We start from the raw sequence: 14105 nt of genomic DNA on the forward strand, positions 1-14105 counted from the left end.
GCGAGGTACTAACTTGCAAAGGCTTGGGATTTGTTCCGATGCTACAGCAGCACATGCCATACCTGGGACCAGGAGGAAGGGAGACGATGGGTGGTGTCCCCAGCTGGCCCCGCTCCACCTGCCCGTCAGCCCTGGACACACGTACTGGGTCTTTTGGCAGCAGGTTGAGAGGTCCACAGGTGTGAGATGCAAACAAGCTCCCTGGAAAACACTCTTCAGTCAAGTCAATCCTTGCGTTTATGAGATTAGTATTTGGTTTGTGTGCTTTGCACTTCTGTTCTTACCCTGAAAGTAAGATTACTTGCTCCACTTTACCGCACAGCTAAAAGCAGGGCTGGCAAGGAGCCTCTTAAACCAGATCTACAGCTGACAGGAATGATAACTCAGAACCACAGCCATTGCCTCAAAACGACAAATCCAGGGGTTTTTTTGTCTTGTTCTTTCTAGCACACATAGCAGTTCCCCGTTCTTAGACACACTCATCACATGGAGCATCTGCCTTAAGCCCCTTCCCTCTACTTTTTCACAAGGCTCCATTCTTGTGGGAGTTGCACTCGGGATATGCATCCCCTCAAGGACAGCCATGTTTGAAATAGATGGACAAACTTCGTAAGGATTCGAGAAACAATGGCTCTCTATCAGGCAACACAAATACATTAGAAACTCCATTCCATTATCCCAAAATACAAAAGAGCACTTGAAAAATTATTTTATGTAATGAAAACATCACAAGAATAGAAGTGCAGCACAATCCTTCCAATATACATAATTTAATTTGTCTTACTGCTCACTGGGTGAGAATACTTCTCTCACACCCCAGCATGAGACTATTCCAGTAAGAAACGGCATGTTTTTTGGTTTTTTACTTACTTGCTCCAAAAAACTATATTCAGCCTTCTCACAGCAAAGATTTGAGTTGAGAGACATCAGGTGACGTGCAAGACAACTGATCACCACAAAGTACACTGTGAATCTACGAATACCTCTGAATAGGATGTATACACCACCGTATGTATGATCACCTACATCCCGCTCATCTTTGCATAGCTTTCTGCTGTTGGTGCTCCTTGCGCTGAAGTTTACCGCCTTCCTCCACGACTGCAGAAGCAGGACTCCCGTTATCCCAGTGCTGAGCGCTGACGCTGCTCATCACATTCACCGCAGCCGTTCACATGATGGTGCCTAAGCACACTCACAACAGCATCACATCGGCTCCTTCTTCATTAACAAATTCTTGAGCGATACTATTCCTAGATCACTGTATTTTCCAGGCCTGCTGTGGGACCATAGACTAAACCCCATCGTGCACCAGCTGCCAAGCAGGTCCCATCTTCCACGTTTAGCTGTTTGTGAAACTCGGTCATTTCTTCTTGTTCCACATTGTCGGGAAGGAGCAGATGGCAGATGTGCTCTGCCTGTAATATTGTTTTGATGATACCCTGCCTGTTGGCAGAACAGCGGAAGCAACATTTGGAGACAAGAATTTGCAGTATATTTTCAGGTTTGGGTAACTAAGGCTAAAAGATAGCACGGGGTACAGGCTTGTACTGAACCAGTGCTGATAGATTTCTGTAACAAAAAAAATTGAAAAAGTGATATTGAAAAAAAGGAGTATTTACTTTAATATGTTCTTTATATAGGTGATGGGAAGGCCAAACAGAGCTTTTTGAGACGTGTACTTTATGATTTGCTGAAGGGAAGCAACAGGGGAAAGCCCACAGGCATTTGTACCTACTCAGTGTTTTACTCTCTACTTCGCCACATAAACTTCACTAAGACACGGGTCTGCTGAAAACCATCACCACTTTACATGCCTGTTTGCTCTCAAAAAGACTTGTGTCAGCAAACGAAACACCAGATTTTCCTGCTCTCTTTCGTCTTCTTACACAGCAGCCTTTCCTTTGCCTACCTGATTTCGGACACATGTAAAACTCTCAGCAGTTTTCACCATTCTCCATATTGCCTGCAAGGGTTTATCATGCTTTTTTCCAACGATGTGCCAATATTCTTGAGGGGATAGTCAAGAATGCAAGCAAGAAGACAACTGGCATTTGGGTGCAAGCAAGAGAAGAAAATCTACTTAAATAACTAAGGCTTTGGTATTGTACTAATACTTTGTTCTGCTTAAGACAGAATGCCCACTTCTTCCCTTCCCCGGGAAAGGGCTCACATAGCGTATGTCTTGTTGGTGTTCATCAAGGTGCAGCAGTTATGGGTAAGCATGCACAAAATCTGCAACAACCAACCATGCTTTGATGGGATGAAACTCCAAATTAGCCTCAACCATAAATTATTTTTCTTCATTATATTTGGTAGTAACAAAAAAATGTAGCTCACTTTCAGTTGTAAGTCTGCCACAAAATCTACCTTGTAACCAATTTTATCAGGCATTGTTATGCTCTATCTTTTTGTGGCATCACTGTGATTTCATTCATATGGAATTCAAATGCAAGATTGAGTTTTAGCTTCGAAAAGTGGTTTTCTGAATTGGTTAACACCAGTGATAGAATCGCAATAGAAATTATAACTGGAGAATAAATAAATTCTTTCATAACAAAGCTGAAAGAAACACCATAAATTTACCAAGAGACACCAAGGCTTCAGAAATTTTTATTAAAAAATTTTTAAAATATGTGCATGATACACAGAAGAAAAAAATGCATGTTATTTTTAAGCAATATAATTTGAGTTGCCAACAGTATTTCTTCTTTAATCATTTTAGTACACATTTATCTTCTAAAATAACAAGCCTGACACAGTCAAGAAAGGAGCATCCTATTTTTATTTAAAGCAAGATTAAAATAAAAAAAGATAATTGTTTCAAAACTTGGAAATTTTAAGTTATTAATGTGTTACTGCAAAATGACATCTGGGAATTTAAGTTGGAAAGCTGGTTTAGAAAGCTTTATAAATCAAACTAAATATTGTCTATAATCTATGAGCCAATCTAAGGCAATCCCATTGCACATGGAACTCATTTATCTATGTCCGCTGGTACCCAGCTGCCCAGATGCCAAATCCATTTTGTGCAGACTACTGACAAAATTGTGGAGATGTCCCAGAAAAGAAAACGTGCAGAAAAATAATTAGCTGTGACTGTTGAGCAGATGTAGTACAAGCTCTTCATCCTCTGCCAGAGAAAGCCCAGTATCTAATGGCGAATAGGGGTCCTCCTCTTGGCTGAATTTCGCCTTCTTTCTTTTCAGTGGCGTTTCTTCTGCCGCGTTACTGGTGCTATAGCTTCTTTTCTTTTTTCCATTCTTCTTCTCAAGTTCACTGCAGAAACAAATCAATTAGTCTTTTTAACAACTGTGGTAATCAATATCATCATGTAATCAAACAATTCATTTTAAACAAGGCAAATTTATGTCAAGATAAGAGCAAACAAAATTACAATTCAGAAGGGTGAAGCAATAGAAGCTGATGAACTCTGAATGTCTAAATTAGAACTGCTTTCAGGCTGAGATGGCAGTGGATGCTCTGCTGTCTTAATTGATTACAGTATATCAAGATATTGCCATCAGCCTTATCTAATATTTGCTGCATTATAGAGTGACAGACAACTCAACAAAACTGATATAGTGATATGTCAGTGGACCTTGACATGCATTCAGGATGCTGTCTAAAATAAATATGCGGGGAAAAAAGAAAAAAAAGAGAACTGTCATTTCATTGTCAAGTCTTACACTTAACAGAGTTTTGATTTGGGTCCATCCCATCCAAGCCACTCTTCCCCTTCTTTTAGAAGCTTTCCTTGGATGCTATTAACCACCTCTTTGCCATGAAAGGAAGAGGAAAACCCAAACCCCTTTATTTTCCCTGGCCAATTCCTATTTCTTCTGCTGCTTTTCTTAAGACTTGAATGAATTGCCTTTTGTAGCCTTCAATCTGGACAAAACAGCTGCAAATCTGTTTTAGTACTTTGACTTCTATCACATGGCCACATGACAGAAACAGAAATAAACCACAAGCTTTCATGTATCTTCATGTGTTTTTTGTCCGTAACATAGAAAATTTGCTATAATTCATCTTATCTAAGAGTAAAATAATTGAATCTAACAAAATCTAGTCTAAGTTATAATATTCATGTACAGGGTATAGAGAGCTGTCTGTCATATGCTGTAGGGTAGAATGAGTATTCATACCAATAAAAGCAGAATGCAACCTCTTGCACCCCAAACCACCTCTCCAAACAAGTTAACTGAAACAAAATGGCATTCTCAGTTTCTAATGTTTGTATTTTAAACAATTTAACAAAAATAAAAATGGCACTTCAAAGACTGAGTTTAGGCTTTTCTAAAACAGATGGTTAAATTCAGATTTTCAATTAAAATTTGGAAAATTTCTACCCAGAAAATTCAATCCACTTACGAAAAAGTTTCAACAAGAATTTTTAATTGCCTTGGTTTTTTTAATATCTTAAGTGTACATGTAATGTTTGTGAAATGTTTCTTTCAGAAATACTGTTTAGAGACTTAACAATTAGAAACAGCAGTTATAACAAATAACTCAAATTGGGGAATACTGTCCTTCGAACCAACATGGCACAGGAACCCAGTGCCCAATTCAAACCACCTTCAGCTGCCCACCTTGTTTTTCCATTAATAGGACTAGGTACCAGTATGTGAAACTCTCATCACTCACGGGAAACCAGACCAGCCCAGACAGCAACCCCAAAACATAGCAGTTTTCAAGAAGTTCCTGAATGCTCTCTGAGAGGGATCGGCAGCACCACGCTCCTCCCTCTTCCCGGCTCGTACGCCGTGCTTTCTGGCTGCCTCTTCATCAGAAGTAAGGAGCAACACGAGATCTGATGGCTTTGCACTGGCCTGCAGACGTGTGACCTGCCTCCCTCTCTGGTCCACCCCACCTTTCACGGCAGAATGGTGCCTACTCATTACAGCACAGAGAAGGGAAATCCTATGAGAAACACCTTGCATTTCCACAACTAAAATAAATGAAACACCCTACATTTATACTGTCCTTCCCTGCCTATCCAAAAGAAATAGTGTAAAGCAACCTGATCCAGTGAGAGATGCCCCTGCCCATGGGAGCAGGGTTGGACTAGATGATCTTTACAGGTCCCTTCCAACCCAAACCATTCTATGATTCTATGAATCGCTGAATACTTTTTCTAAAATTTGGACATTTCAAAGGATATAGCAACTTCGCTGCCTTTGAGCTGTCATTTGCATGGGGGTGACTTTTCATTGCTTGCTACCAACGTTTATTTTATTCCTTTCTGGGGAAAGATCCCGCTGTTTCTCTCTGTAGTGCTTAAGATACTCCATAAATGCTGAAGCTATACTGACAGTATATGAACATACTCTAAAGCACTACGGCTTCTCACTTTTCCAAGTGGCCAGTATGAGTCTGGGCTGGAGTTTCATGGTGTTTCGCTTTGATCAACACAGAGTATGGGGGTTCACTTTAAAAACATAAGGCTCAAACCTCATTAAATAAAAGCATTTTAGCTTGTTTGCAAAAGAGCCAATTATTTCCAGCATTTGAATGGACTCTGAAGCCCATTTTGTATTCATAATTGACTAATGCTTCATCTAGGACATTAGTTCAAAACAACTTAGCAATTAAAATAATGCAGAAATCTCCCAAGTTATAAAATAACAGACTTTAAATACAAAAAATTATATTAATTTTTGGACTTTCAGAGGCCCATTAAGCCTAGATGTCTGTAAGGTATAACAATTAAATATAAAACACATTCAGAAGAAACTGTGAGATTTTTAATTTCTTCCACAAACAAAAGCACATCAACACAATTATGATTAATTTTCATCATAAGCTTTGTGAGAAGATTATGCTGAGTCAAGCTGTTTCTTATTATTACTGAGGAACCATGGTGCTCGATTAGTAGTGCATACTAAAGATGTATCTACATGTCAGCAGATGTATTTTCACACTAATTTGACCCCTACTGGGCTGTAAGCTGGAGAGGTGAGTAAGGAGGGATGTATAACACAGGAAGCAGCAGCAGCAAAGGCATCAAGTGATGAAGAGAGCTAAAGGTTTGTGTTTTCATGATGCACAAAAAGTAGAAGCAAAACAGTATTTAATAAAGGAAACTTAGGAAGGAAGGCAGGGAGTCATGTGGAACATGCGAATAAGATGTTCATAATTTTGAGATGCAGAGAGAAGACTGACAGTGTTCATAGAAAGGTTTGGATTGGAAGGGACCTTTAAAGATCAACTAGTCCAACCCCCAGCCCTGTTCCTGTAGGATGGATTTTCACCAGCAGTGGTTTGTGTGGTGTGGAGATGGGCTGTACTACTCTGGAGGAGCAGACAAAGATGTAGCTTTTACAAAGGGTGAAAGCGGCAATTTTAGAAGGAAGCTGGAAAATCACCAGGAGAGATGTCTGGCATCATGATGCCAAGGGGTATCCCGTACGCCATCTGGGTGCTTCCCCTCAACTGTTTGGACAGAAAGCTCTTCGGAGGAGATGTAATAGGTGTAATTCTCAGCTGCGCATGTAAAAGGGCAGCGATATGGGGATGACTTCTGAGGATGACTTCTGCACTTATTGTCAAGCAAACTCCTCAGTCTCCATTGACCAAAGACCTGTCAGCCCACTCTGCAGAACCAATCTTTTCATCGTCGGTCACTTCCAAGGACATAAATGGCCGCCTATTCCTCACAAACACCCAACATGATGCACTACCTGCTGGCATCCACAAATAGCCAAAACAAAATAAAGTTATTCTAAGGTGAATTATTTTCTAATAGAACAACGCAGTTAGAAAGCAACCCCACAACTCAGATCCAAACCAAAGCCAGTGCATCTCTTTGTCTTCTATTTATAACATTTAGAAAGTGGCACGTGCAGCTGGATTACAATTCCTTCCTTTTACCATCTGGTGCAATTTAGCTTTTCAGCTGCCTGAACGACCCATACAGTTTGAAGCTGCCTGATGGAAGGATTTACTGGGACAGGCTGTATTTATACAGACGAGGAGGTACTAACAGCCGACTCACCAACAGGCGCGGTAATTTCTGTAGTCACCGTTTGCACAGCTGTAATAACAAAGGCAGGTACTAATGTTTCATAGGTAATGTTTATTACTCAAACACTAAAGCAGGGTTTATGAATCCTGTCCCTTAAATAAATGCCAGCATATGAATGGCATCTGGGAAACAGGGGGTCTAACTATGACCCTGGCAGCTATACAACAAGAAACTCTTAATTTAACTACTAACAAATAATCTCACAAGTGTGTTTTGAGGTGATACCAGGACAAAAATAGAAGGTTTTTAATTGTTAGTAGTTGACTCCCTTCTGGGCTTCAAGGTATGTCTTGACAAGCTGTAAGGTTTAGATTTTAAGTGCTTGAGAGTCAGCCATTTGAAACATGCAGCCACGCAGCCAAGCTGATGCTGTTTAAACAACATGGTACTGTGAAATCTCCAGACAGGCTCTGCTTCAGTTAATTTATCAGAGCTTGCTTTGGAGTCTAGGTTTACCAGAACTGCTCTGGAAACAGAACACCCTTGCCACAGAATGGCAGGCCATAAGTCAAGTTTCCAGCCTGCAATATAGTGCACGCAGGCTCTTTACCAAAGAAATGTACAGGAATAATGAATGAATCTGCTAATAAAATACAGTTCAGGAAAGTTAGGAATAATTTATCCCATAAATATTGGCATTTTGCTAATCAAACATGCTGTGCCACAAACCTCTTTCCATGTAATAAATTTTAATTCAAAAGGCCATGGCAGCAATCCTAATGAAGATTAATTACTGCAGTCCCTTCCATAAAGCCCAGTGCAGCTTCTTTCATACTTGCTGTCAGAATGCTACAGTGCATAGAAATGGTAATGAAAATATATTGTGTTGTGTTATTTCCCTTACTGGCCATTTCACTGATGTAAATCAAAACAGCTCTAAAACTAGATTTATAAAAAACAATTGCAGGAAAAGGCATGAAAAATCTACTTGTAATGAAATACCAGTGTAATAGTACTAAAAGCAAAAGACAAGTCTGTCTCGGAGCTGAAGTACCATAATCTGGAAGAAGGAAAAAAAAATATATTTAAATGGAAACCAGACCAGCAAGAGAGTATGCTTAATATTTCTTACTAGTGCATGGGAAGCATACAGAAGATTTGACAGGATTGACTCTCTGGGCTGAAACTGCTCCAGCTGGAGGTGACTATGGCTTCAATGAAAAAACTTTTATTTGCTGTATGTCCCTCTGTCAAAGGCTTAACCTTCTACAAAATGCGCTGCTGCCTTTGGAGATGCTGCTAACCACCTACCTAACCCTCACATCCATTCACTCTTCCTTAGCTTCATCTGACACTGACATTCTTCAAATCTGCTCCTCTCCTTTTCTTTTGTGTGACCACTATCCTCCTCCAATTGTTGATACTTAATTTCTGAACTGCAGAGTTTCAGTAAATACTCATCCCATTTCTCCCTCATTCATGCAGACACTTGCTGATGACATACTACTTTTTTTTTTTTTAAAGTTAATGTCTGTAGCTGACAAGTTTACAGGAACCACAGGAAGGATCTAGTCTGACCTGCAGAGCACAGGTTACCAAATTTCACTAGGAAATTCTACCATCAGGTCCATTTCATATATTGAGCTACAGTATTATAAAGACTTTAATGACATAAGAATATCACATCTCTATCAAGAGCAATCCAGTCTCTCAATGTCCAATTTTGCAGCTAAACAGCATGATCAAGCCCTTAAACAGAGACCTTTTACAATGTCTGTCTTACGGTGCTTTTCATGACATCACAACATTAAGTTCTAGCTGTTACAAAGTCTATGTCAAAGATATGACCTGAATAATACTTGTTAGAGGGAGCACCATGATTTGCAGATGAATCATCTCAGAAGACAATGTAATGTCAACCACATCAAGATTATCACATAAAACTTAGGAGGTCAACATCAGCATCCTGGTATACGAAGGTATAAGAAACTGCAATATGGCCACAATTTTCATAACTAAAGGAAAGTACACAACCAAGTAGGACTGACTGCTGACTCACACACCTGCCAGCTGGTGACCAGCCATAAAATCACAAACAAAACAGTACCAGAACTGAGACATTTCTCCTTTCCCCTCAGGCCCAAGATCTTTTCCGTGCTGATCTAAGAGTTAATGCGATCAGTCGCACCTATGAAAGATTTAAAGCTGGTAGTGATGACATCAATCGTAACCTTGTTCTTCCTCAACATTTTTATTTAAAGAGGTTGAAGGATTAGAAGTATGAGAAACTCAATTTGACTGCAAAATGAATATTTAAGAAATCCAGCTGCTTTTCTTCCACCCTATTTGATACACTTAAAATTTTTCACCTCATTAACAATTTACATTCATAGCCCTAAACCAAATATGATGAATGTTGCTAGATATACAAAAATTAATCTCATATTACATGCTTGGAGTCATTAATTACTCTGCTTGTAGAGGTATGGCTGGAAGGGAACTTTAGTCAAAGGCAAATTTAACTCATTATTTGTATAGCTCCCCCAATTTAAAAAAAAATGCTGGGGGGTGGGAGAAAAGATTAACAACATTTTTGACTTCTTAAACTATGGACAGATGATCTATTTTTAAAGGCGATTGAAGGAGGATACTCTAGGTCTCACATCCTGGCTTTCAATTATCCCTTTTAGAAGCATTTTTTTCCCTTTACAGCAAATAGCAGCTAGTGTAGCCCAACATATTTCTATATTAATTCAACACTTTGAGCAAAATCTCTGAATTTTGGAAATATAAAACAGAATAGAGTTGTATTTTCTCATCTCAGAGCCTAATTTCACTGTGTGCTACTCTAGGCTTTGTTTTCGTTAAAATCATTAGGTCAATATTTCCCAGCCCCAAGAGCAACTCATCATACAACTCAGTGACAGCTCTAAGAAAGGTGCATGAGGCATGAGTGTTGATTTAACAGAAACCCTTCCTTCCCACTAGCAGCAAGATTTCTTGCCTGTCCTTGTACTTATTCTTCTTGACCCACCAAATCCCTATCATCCTCCCTCCTCCTTTCATGCATACATCCCCTCCACCTCTTTCCTCCCTCATGCAAAATCAATACCACTTCTCCATGGCCTTATGCTCACCACCAGCCTCTTCAGCTACACTTTCCTTTACCCATAGATAGGCTTATTGGTCATTTAAATTCTCTTGCTTTTCTTGATTTCATCTTTTTACAGCCCTAAATTAATTTCCTTCACTGCATCTTCCTCTTTCAGTTATACCTCTGCTTTCACAAAAGCCTCCTAAGGGATGCTCAGAGCACCTCATAAATCTCCAGACATACCGACACTCAGCCGCAAAGCTGACTTCAGAGCTAGAGAACAGACCACGACATTTTTCACCCACACCCACCTAAAAGAAACATGGCTTCATCAATGCTGCCTACTGGAAACAGTCCTTGGCCTGTCCTACTGCACCAAAATACACTGGGCCATTGTCCAGAAGAGCTCTAGTTGGCACCATCCAAAGTCACAGCAGTTGTGGACAATATGGACAATCATCTGCCAGTACTTAAGCTCGCACTCTGGCCAAATCCATTTAGCCTGTAAAGACATGACTGATGTTCCCTAGGCAGGCCCAAGCCGGCATGGGATTAACCGCCACATGCTGCACTGCACACCGAAGACATCAATGGCTCTTAATTCTGACACACTCTTTTCAGGCACTCCTAGAAATGTAAGTTTGTCTTGGACCCTGTCATCTTCCAAATCTATCTATTGGCACACTGACACCTCCTACCCTTGCCCTTCTGAGCATCCCACTGTTTTTCGCTCTCCTCTTCCTTTTGTCATCTTCCAAATCTATCTATTGGCACACTGACACCTCCTACCCTTGCCCTTCTGAGCATCCCACTGTTTTTCGCTCTCCTCTTCCTTTTGCATACCTGCCCTGGCTGTTCTCACCACTCACTTCAATTTAATTACTATCCTTAGCAATTACTGACAAATCCACCCCTGGCCTGTCCCTGGCTATAATGTAATGCTGGTGTCTCTCCTATCTGCTTCTGGAAATCACTGCTGATAATAAACTCAAAATCATGGTCTTTGATGTTACAAGTTTATTTGTAGTACTTTTCCCATCGGAGCAGTGCCTAAACTGATGTGGCCTCTTCTATAAAGCTCTGAATGTCAGGTCTAGCTAGGCTGTTTGAAACTGCTCTTTGGGTCCTTGTTAACTCTCATTCAGCTTAAATGCTGGAGAAGAACTTGAAGCAATTTGACTCACTTTCCAAATTTTAGTCCCCTTGCCTTCTTAACAAAGACTGAAAAAATCTACTATCCATTTCCCTAGTCCTCCAGCAAACACAGACAAGACTGAAAAGCATGCAAGCATTCAGTCCAATTGTATAAAGATGGAAAAAGGAACAAAAACCTTTAAAAATGCCCTTGGAGGAAGTTAAGAACCTTTCCTACTACTAAAAAGTCAACTAAAAGTCAGGGCAGACAACTGAGACCACTACTGTGTCCTGAAGTTGAGAGAGGCTGGTTATGAAGTTTCAAGTGAGGGCAGGTCTTGAGACATGTTTGTTACCCCAAGAATGTCTTGCACCTAGCCAGGGCAAGTTTAGACCCCCGACCCCCAAACTGATATCAAAAAAGTGACCCAGCCAGATTATAACCCCAGAGCACTAAATGGACATGACAGATTTACACAAACATTATACTTACAGATGCAAAACCAAATTGCAACCTTGTAGTCATAAAATTAACGCCAAAAAAAAGTAACTGTGTAAGTCAGCAGGGTTTGCATGGCAAGAATGTGCCGACATTGCATGTGAAAATCATAAAAAAAATTTATGTTTTAACAGTTTCTTTGCAAGACCACCTTTTAAAGAACTGAGTAACATTGAGATTTTAAATGGTCATCAACTTCAAACATACAGATCTTAAATCCATATATAATCTTAAAGAAATGATAACATAAAATGTGTTACATTTGATGAACCTTGGCATCTCCTATTCAAAATCTGAAATACAATTTTTAGACAAATTAGCTTCCACATACATCTAAGTTACAAAGACCAAATAAAATCCAACCTTCCAAATAAATGATCCTTTGCCAGGCTCAAGACAAAATTCATAATTTAAAAAAAGAAAATTACATTGGTAAAACTGTCCTACATTTTAATTTGTGTTTCAAATACAAGGATACAATGTAGATAGCAGCGTACCGCAGAAAATGTTTTAACATTGCACTTTGTTCTAAAGTCACCTCCAAATAACATATTTAAAGTACACTTAGTAAATTAAAACCTGATAAGCCTTAATACATGGCAGAAAAATAATCCGTATGTCAACTCCAGTTGAATCGGGGGATGGGGGAGAAGCGAGAAGGAGTATTTTTTGTGCCCAAATTACATTCAAGACTAACTTCCTGGGGATAACTGAAATACTGTAGACATCAAAGTTCCACAAAAATATTCCCTGAAAAAGTAACTCAAGTAAGGACAAGTCCAATAAAATGGAAAACCAAAAAGGATTAAAGTGTGTCTTTACATGTGTAAACCTGGCTTAGTGAAAACAAGAAAAATATTTTTAAAAAATCAGTTACCACATGTGAATAGTTGTAGTTTCAAAGGGAATGCTCTCTATGTCTAGTGGATGGAGGACTCAATGGGCCCTTTGGCTGGCTGAATTTTATTCCCAGACCTGTGCCACTGCCATGATCTTAGGACAAGTTACTACGTGACTCAACATTCCTACCTACAAAAATCATACTGACCTCCTTTTTAAAGTGTTTTGAGATTTGCTGAGTAAAATACTTTGTCAGAAATTATTACTACATTCCCGTTTTCCTTTTTTGTATGTTCTTTCTTTTCCAACCTACTTCATAGGAAGCGAAAATGACCAAGGCCCTAGACCTTCTTTGAGTCTTAGCCCTCCTTGAGAGCAGACATTCTTACTCCAGGGGGCCAGATCAGCCACTGATTCAAAAATAAATCTGCACTGATTACCACTGCCAAAAATCTGTCCGTCTCTATCAACTTTTATTCTTAAATCTTAGCTAACTTTGAGTCTAGCTGACATCTTTGGGGAAAGGATCAATAGAAAAAAGTGATGTATGAATACATGAAAAAAGACAGAAGTGATCTCTCCTAGGTAAATGGTTACTTAATGATACTGGAATAAACTAGATAAAACTCCCAATTTTAAACTGACTGACCTCATAACTTTTTCAAAATACTTATGAAGTAGGTATGCTACAAAACATTGTATTGTCAAGGTAGTTCAGCGTAGCTAAGGCCACTATTTGAAATAACGCAAAATCTTGTTCAAGAAATGCGGCACTAAAACACTACCTTTTTCCTACAGGAAGTATGCAACAATTTAGCAGTAACTAGGAAATGCCTGAGGTAATTAAATATTTAATAGGTCGTGTTGTGACACTAGGTTTCCTGTACTCGGTTGCTGGTAACTCCTTCCCATCAGTTTTAACGGATTCCTGGAATCTGTCCTTCAGCAGCAACATACACACCAATAAACGAGGCAAGTGTCGCTCAGTGTCCAATCACTTGCCAAAGCTTTACTTCAGACTTTCTCAATACACTCTTGGTTTTACTCCTTCCAAGAAACAAACTAACAATAACTATCAAGATTCCCTCTCTACTTTGTTACCTGGAGCAACGCATTACTACAGAAGTCAGCTCAGAATTTGCTCTCGAAGGCAGAAAGACAGAACCAGCACTGCTACGGTCCCAGATGAAGAAGCATTAGCATACTGAAATACTTCTCTTGGCACCTCTGTTTATGTCCTACATAAATCCAGAACTGCTGAATACACTTTTCTTCTGGTCCTTGTCTCATAGTTAATATTAGACCAAACAGAGACGGTCCTTTTCAACAAAATGGGGTTTTACAGGATCCTCTAGCTCAAATTGCTGCCTTATATCATCAGAATTTCATATATTAAAAAGACAACATTAACTATATTACTGATGGTACCTGGGGGAAGCTGAGAATAAAGTCTCATCATCTTAACGTGGTTCTGCTACAAGCAATATACGAATACCACTACAGATGAATTTATCAAATATGGATTGATACTGAGACAATGGTCAAACATTGGAACAGGCTGCCCAGGGAGGTGG

The 14105-nt window shown here is 39.5% G+C and overlaps 1 protein-coding gene across 1 annotated transcript in view; it reads right to left on the reverse strand.

Annotated features, from left to right (window-relative positions):
• Positions 1-3086: 3086 nt before the first annotated feature.
• DDX10 (DEAD-box helicase 10) overlaps positions 3087-14105 on the reverse strand; it is a gene marked incomplete at both ends in the record, with an annotated part of 201187 nt that continues 190168 nt past the window's right edge. Inside the window, one exon of the mRNA XM_082001371.1 lies at positions 3087-3276. Coding sequence (XP_081857497.1) covers positions 3087-3276 — 190 coding nt within the window. The remainder of the gene's footprint in view (positions 3277-14105) is intronic.

This window comes from Phaethon aethereus, assembly GCF_964289735.1.
Source record: "Phaethon aethereus genome assembly, chromosome: 1".
Classification (NCBI taxonomy): Eukaryota; Metazoa; Chordata; class Aves; order Phaethontiformes; family Phaethontidae; genus Phaethon; species Phaethon aethereus.